At 37.9% G+C, this 6,250-nt stretch overlaps 1 protein-coding gene across 1 annotated transcript in view; it reads right to left on the bottom strand.

Moving 5' to 3' along the window:
* Positions 1–378: 378 nt before the first annotated feature.
* Positions 379–6,250, bottom strand: part of LOC134209646 (uncharacterized) — a 30,592-nt gene continuing 24,720 nt past the window's right edge. Inside the window, exon 4 of the mRNA XM_062685637.1 lies at positions 379–651. Coding sequence (XP_062541621.1) covers positions 379–651 — 273 coding nt within the window. The remainder of the gene's footprint in view (positions 652–6,250) is intronic.

The raw sequence follows: 6,250 nt of genomic DNA, 5'->3' as shown, positions 1-6,250 counted from the left end.
TCAAGATCTCATCTTCATTGAGAGTTGGGGGCACATTTCTTACCACACCAATACTCTCTTTGAATCGACCTGGAACAAATACCGTGTATCCGAATTCGTCTGTGAGCAATTTAGATTTTATTAACTGTTCTGCTTCTCGCGGTTTGTCATACGTTATTTGAAATCGACCTCGTCCTACTGACTTCATTTCTCGATAATTCTTAACGCCAATGTTCTGCAGCATTTTGCTACTTCCATTGGGTGTGGGTATTTTCTTTCTGATTGTATTCCTTTTCAGTTCCATTTCCGTCTTTTTCTTTTTTCAATTATGAATGTTGTGTAGATAGTGTTCTTGGTCCAGGTGTCTATGTATTGTCCGTCTATTTTTTCTTTGTTTGCTCAAGCGGTCTTCCCTGTGGTGTTTGCAATGGCGCCCGTCGCTTGATTGAACGAGGGATCACGTTTGGTCTTGCTCAAATCCGCCATTTTGTTTCCGTTATGCATTTCATTGTCAGTTGTCTTGTTTCGTTTACTTTTATTTGTTTCCTCGTCACTGTCGTTTTTCCCTGAAGTTTTGTTCGATCGGAGTTTCCTTTTTTCTATTGCAGTTGTTGGAGGAGCCATCAATTGTGGATCTCCTCCATTGTCATCTTCGTCGTCGTCCCAATTCATCTGCTCATTACCATGTGTTTTCGCGACTGTACTTTTTTTTTCAACTTAACCTTGACCTCAATAACTACTCACTAACTTAAACCTTAGAAAAATCACAAATGGAGAATATTTAACTTACTTGCTATTATGTCGATATGATCTTATCACTACAATATGTACAGTTATTTACAGATTTGGGTATTTCAAAAGATTGTTTGGAAAAATCACGTTTCGCGCACCAAATTCACAAGCCTCGTTGATTTCACGATGTTGCTACTTCAACGGCCAAGGAGCGAATGTATTTCGGTCTTTCTTGTGAATAATTTATTGAATATTTTATAAGGTTTGCATAAAAAACAACGATAAAAGAAAGGCAAAAACTGTTTCGAATCATGCATTCGACGCAGAATCCTGTCTGTCTCATTGTCCGGAAATTATGGCCAAAATGCCATTTTTTAGAAAAATTTCGTAAAAAATATCACTCATTTTTAGGCACTTGCCTTTAACCGATTTGCTTGCAACAAGTTACATTCGACGCAGAATACTCTCCCATTTTTCCCTTTCCTATTGAAAATTGATCGGACTATAGGCTCAAAAGTAAGTACTTTATAGCACTTTTGACAGATACGTATTTCGACCTCAACAGTAAGGCCGTCTTCCGTGTCTCGTACTTGACTCGACTCGTCAGTATTGCACGATATACCGTCCCTATGTACAACTTTGCATGTGCCGTAGATTATCCAGTAACAAGACTTCGTAAATTGGAAACTGAGTGGACGTGCATAATCGTAAAAGTTTTCGTTAAATTCAATTTCGTGACACATCTGGCACACGTTTTGTCTTCCAGCTACTGCTTCATAGAAAGCAATTTTATAGCAGCATACGGGCTGTGAACTGAAAAATTTCTCTTCCTGCTGTGACAAATTGAAACTTTGAAGCCAAAGATGTTAACTGAAAACCTACAACGAAAACTAGGAACGTTTTATGTTTTTATAATTCTTGAAAGCCAAAAAGCCAATAAATACATCATAAGGTGATGTTTTATTTACTCAAAAAAGTTTCTTTATTCCTGAAAATTCAAAATCGCATTGGATATATACGTGTACGTAAGGGGCCGTACACATATTATGTAAGCACTTATGGGGAGAGGGGGGTTGGTCAATATCTTACGATTCATATAAATAAAAATTCAATTGTATGAAAAAAATCTTACAAGGAGGGAGAGGGGTCGAAAAATCCAGAAAAAATGCTTACGTAATAAGTGTACGACCCCTAATTGGACATGTGTTAGATCCCCTGACTCGATATTAAACTTACTTTGTAAATCTTTTACACCTTCATGTCTCGTTTAAAATAAATATTCTTAACACAGATTACCATCAATTCACACAACATAAAGTAACTTCCGACGAGGAACTTTCTATGTGTACGCTTTTTACTGCCAACTCTTTAACTTTCATCCATAATCACATATCTACTACCCGCTCCCTCCGCCATAAAATTCGAAGTTATCTAATCTGTTTGATACAGAAGCGTCTTGTTTACGTAAAATTCACACAGAAAACTTTTTCCTTTTGCGGCATGACAACATCATCTGCATGCTCAATCCGATTTGCGGGCAAAAGAAACAAAAATAGAAAATGTGTCATCGGTAGCTTAGCACAGAAAGATCCAATCTTTGTGTGTGAACTGCCAAATCACGTCCGTTTTGCTTCAGGAAATGAGCTGGATTTAGTCGTTCTTCTGCCTGTTTGAAAGCAGCTTAGTGTGAATTCGGAATCTGATGAGGCAATCGATGCCGAAGAGTGCCAGACGGTACTAATTCAGTGTTGCTCATTAGATACTTCGAAACTGTTCTCGGGAGACCATGTTCCCATAGTCAATTAATGAAATGATAGTGAACGACTATTATTCAATCAAACTGACCGCTGAACATCCGCTGTCAAAAAAAAGCATTTGTCATAGGATAGTTAGCACTATTGCTGGTCCTTCATATACAAAGTTATTTTACAAAGTCCTCCTCCTGGCATCAAGTTGAGAAAGATATAAAGGTTAGTTAAAGGAAGAAAAAGCTCGCGAAAAGCAATATTATCACCAGAGGATCTTATGAAGGACATGACTTGTAATGCACCATTGGTCAATTAGAATAGTTTTTCAACTTATTTTTGAACTCCTATAAGTAAGATCTCCATTTAGCCTTGCCTTCTATGATGACTATGTTCTATGATGACGAGTTCGATTCTCGATCTGGCCTAGGGTGTTTTCGGGTGACAAACATTCTCTTCATTGTGTTTGCCTCACAATATAGAACAGATTTGACCAATTTTTAGCGGTTTGACTGAAATATTTGCCCTGCTGGAAAATCATGCGCGACTATGCGGTATTAGAGTGAGGAAAATTTCAGTACTATTCATATATTTTTCGCATTTGATACATTTGTATATATGGAAAGGTAGAGTTGTCTACATTTGAAATAAATAACCCCGTTTTCCGTCTCTTCATCTCAAATTCAGATCCGACGAAAATTTATAGTTTATTTTTTTTTGCGAAGGGATAAACTTGTTACAGAGAATGTTGGAGAATGTTTTTTGGGCATTATGGTCCAGCGGTACAGCAATGTCGATGAGGGTTACCCGCTTCATCCTTTTATCGTAGACCACCAATTCGGACCGATTGGCACGAATGATGACATCCGTTATGATCTCGCGATTCTAGTACAGCTTTGCGAAACTATTTTCCAGAACCAGAATAGACATATATTTGTAGTAGGCGATAAACCGGTCAACCAAGTTGTTCTTTAAAACAAGCTGTTGGTGCACAATCTTGGCAACTTCGTTATAGCGACCGAGATAGAAGGCTGAATCAGTTAAAGCTGAAAACTGGGACATTGCCGCCTCGCTGATTGTGTTCATTCAGCACTTCCACAGTTATTAACTGCGAGGTTTCTAAGCCAAGTTACCATTTCTGCATGTGTATTATTATGAGGCTAACATTATGACACTTTTAAGCCCAGGGAAGTCGAGATAATTTCCAAACCGATAATTGCCTAGACCGATACCAGGAATCAAACCCAGCTACCCTCAGCATGGTTTTGCTTTATAGCCGCGCATCTTACCGCTAGGCTAAGGAGGGCCCCATTTATTGCATAGCACAACACATAAATAGGTAATACATTTATTTAGAGCTTCTTAGTGGAATGTAATTTACTTGCCATAAAACGGGTTCTATCCCATTTAATTCCACTACTTGACTGTAACTTTACAGATACATATTTCGATCACAACAATAATGTCGTCCTCAGTTTCTCGTACTTGACTTGACGTACCTACGTCGACACTTATAATAAAGAGCGAACAGGACGCCCATATTTCCCTAAGAAATGTATGACTTATTGTTTCAGTAGTGTTTATAATCCATTCTGCGTAGGGGAAGTGGGGGTAGCACGCCCATAGGGGTTAAAACGCGCCACCCCTGAATAAGGTTAAATATCCCCATTTTGATTATTTTCAATAGTCTATACGATAAAGCAATGAAAAATATTGCCATTGGATACATATATTTCATGATTTTTCTCTAGTTATACATGAAAAACTCGAAAAAACGATTTTTGCGTGTTTTGATGTTTCTAGCTCGATGGAGTTTAGTCTTTCTGTCGCTGTTATACATTGATAAATTAATAATTGAGTCATGAGCCATGCTGCTTACTCGTGTTCTTTATGTTCCACACGAAATCGTCGTCAAAAATGGTTTTAAAACGATTTTATGGGCCTTCAAGCTTATGAGGTCGGTGTGGGGCATTACGCCCATGCTCATTTCGTATGACCGAAACAGCTGAAACATTCGGTTAATTGCCTTAATGTAGGCAATTAAAATGAAAATCAGTACGATAAGCACATGCGCGTTTTAACCCATCCACTGGCGCATCTCACCCCGCATGGTTTCAAAATCATTTTTTTTCGGGTGCTTTTTAAAAATCAAATTTCTGTGCAATAAAATGGACAATTAGATATCTGTTATCGGTAGTCAGTCGCAGATATGCTGTTCTTCAGTATGCGCTGATGAAAACTGGCTGAAATGGTGGTTTTCATTGATAAAAATGGCATTTTCCTTAACGTGGGCGTCCTACCCCCAGTTCCCCTATAACTTGAGCAATTGGTCATCCGTACTGAAAAGGTACATTTTGCATCACCGTCCGCTATGCAAATCACAAAGCTAGCATTTGTTTTTGGGTCGGTTTCCCCCCTGGTTAGTAGGATAAACAGTTGCAAATCTGCCCTGGTACCGGTCTTCGCCAGGTTAGCAATGTGCTCTGTTCTTCTCAACTTTGTTTTTATCGCCGGGCAGGAAGGATTATGCAACTGTGAAGCCACACCAACCGGATGCACTTTTTTCGGGCTTCTGTCATTGGTACGGTGAAATGCAATGTCCGCTTTGGTTTGCTTGGAGAATTTGTAGACTACATTTTGTGCTTGAGACCAGTTGTTTGGTGCCTTTCAGTTTGAGATGAAAATAACATGCTCTATTGTCCGTGTTATCACGAGGCTGTCGGCATTTTTTGCACTTTGAGTTTAGGAGAGATTAACTTGACCAACAAAGATTTGAAGCTTTGTAGAGTGCCAATCACCACGTAGGGGATGATGCATTGCAAATATGAATTCATAGTTACGAATGACGGATGAGGGGATTTAGTAATGTCTTCTATGGTAAATATATCTATTTAACTAGTTATAAACATGATCTTATACTTTGTGAGATATTACGGTCCGATTTTTCGTTTCAATTAATCGAATTAAAATGCAAGAGATCAATATTTGAACTCAATGAAATAAAATTTAGATTTTCGTGTTGAGGTTGAATCTTTTTCCGTGAAGAAAAACCAATCCACTCGCCACTCCTTTGACAAGATTCAATGCGCTAATGCAAATCGCACTACATTGAAATATAGAAAAAAATTACCTAATGAATGCCTTCCATGTAAAAAATAGTTTTCAATTTAAAACATGGATTGATTTGAAATTTCTCATTGAATCATGCATAATAAAGCAACTTCGCATAAACGTTGTTTGAAATCCCGAATAAGATATATTACGCAGTGTTGGGAAAAGCTTAAAATCTCAAAACTCATGAATGATTTAAATCAATCGTGAAGTGAAACGCATCCAACTCTGCACCTGAAAACTGAATGAATTGAATCATGTATTTCAATTTGCTTGATTTCAATTTGCGGCTGAATGGAATCATGTATTTCAATCATAGTAGGTTTTCTTTGTTCTCTTTCGTTAAAAACAGTTAATTGACATTCGTTGCATAGAACAGCGAATACTCTTGCGTATGTAAACAATAAATTGTCCCCAAACTAGTTTTAAACAACTTTTGGCGCGAAATGATGTTTTGGCAATAGGGTAATGCATTTCTTCAAATTCGCGCGGGAAGACTCGATAATTGAGATTTCTGAATAATTATTCAAGCTTATCATTCGTCACCGTCCATAGCCATAGCCAAGCAGTAAAGATCAACGTTTCACATGCAGTATCATTCATTCCCACAGACTGCTTTGTCTCTTTCTAACTGCAAACAAATTAGAAAACAACAAGGTCAGTACCTAAATGTCAAATTTCAT

This window comes from Armigeres subalbatus, chromosome 2 (genome assembly GCF_024139115.2).
Source record: "Armigeres subalbatus isolate Guangzhou_Male chromosome 2, GZ_Asu_2, whole genome shotgun sequence".
Taxonomy (NCBI): domain Eukaryota; kingdom Metazoa; phylum Arthropoda; class Insecta; order Diptera; family Culicidae; genus Armigeres; species Armigeres subalbatus.
Note: the sequence above shows the minus strand (reverse complement) of the source record. Positions and strands in the feature narration are given on the sequence as shown.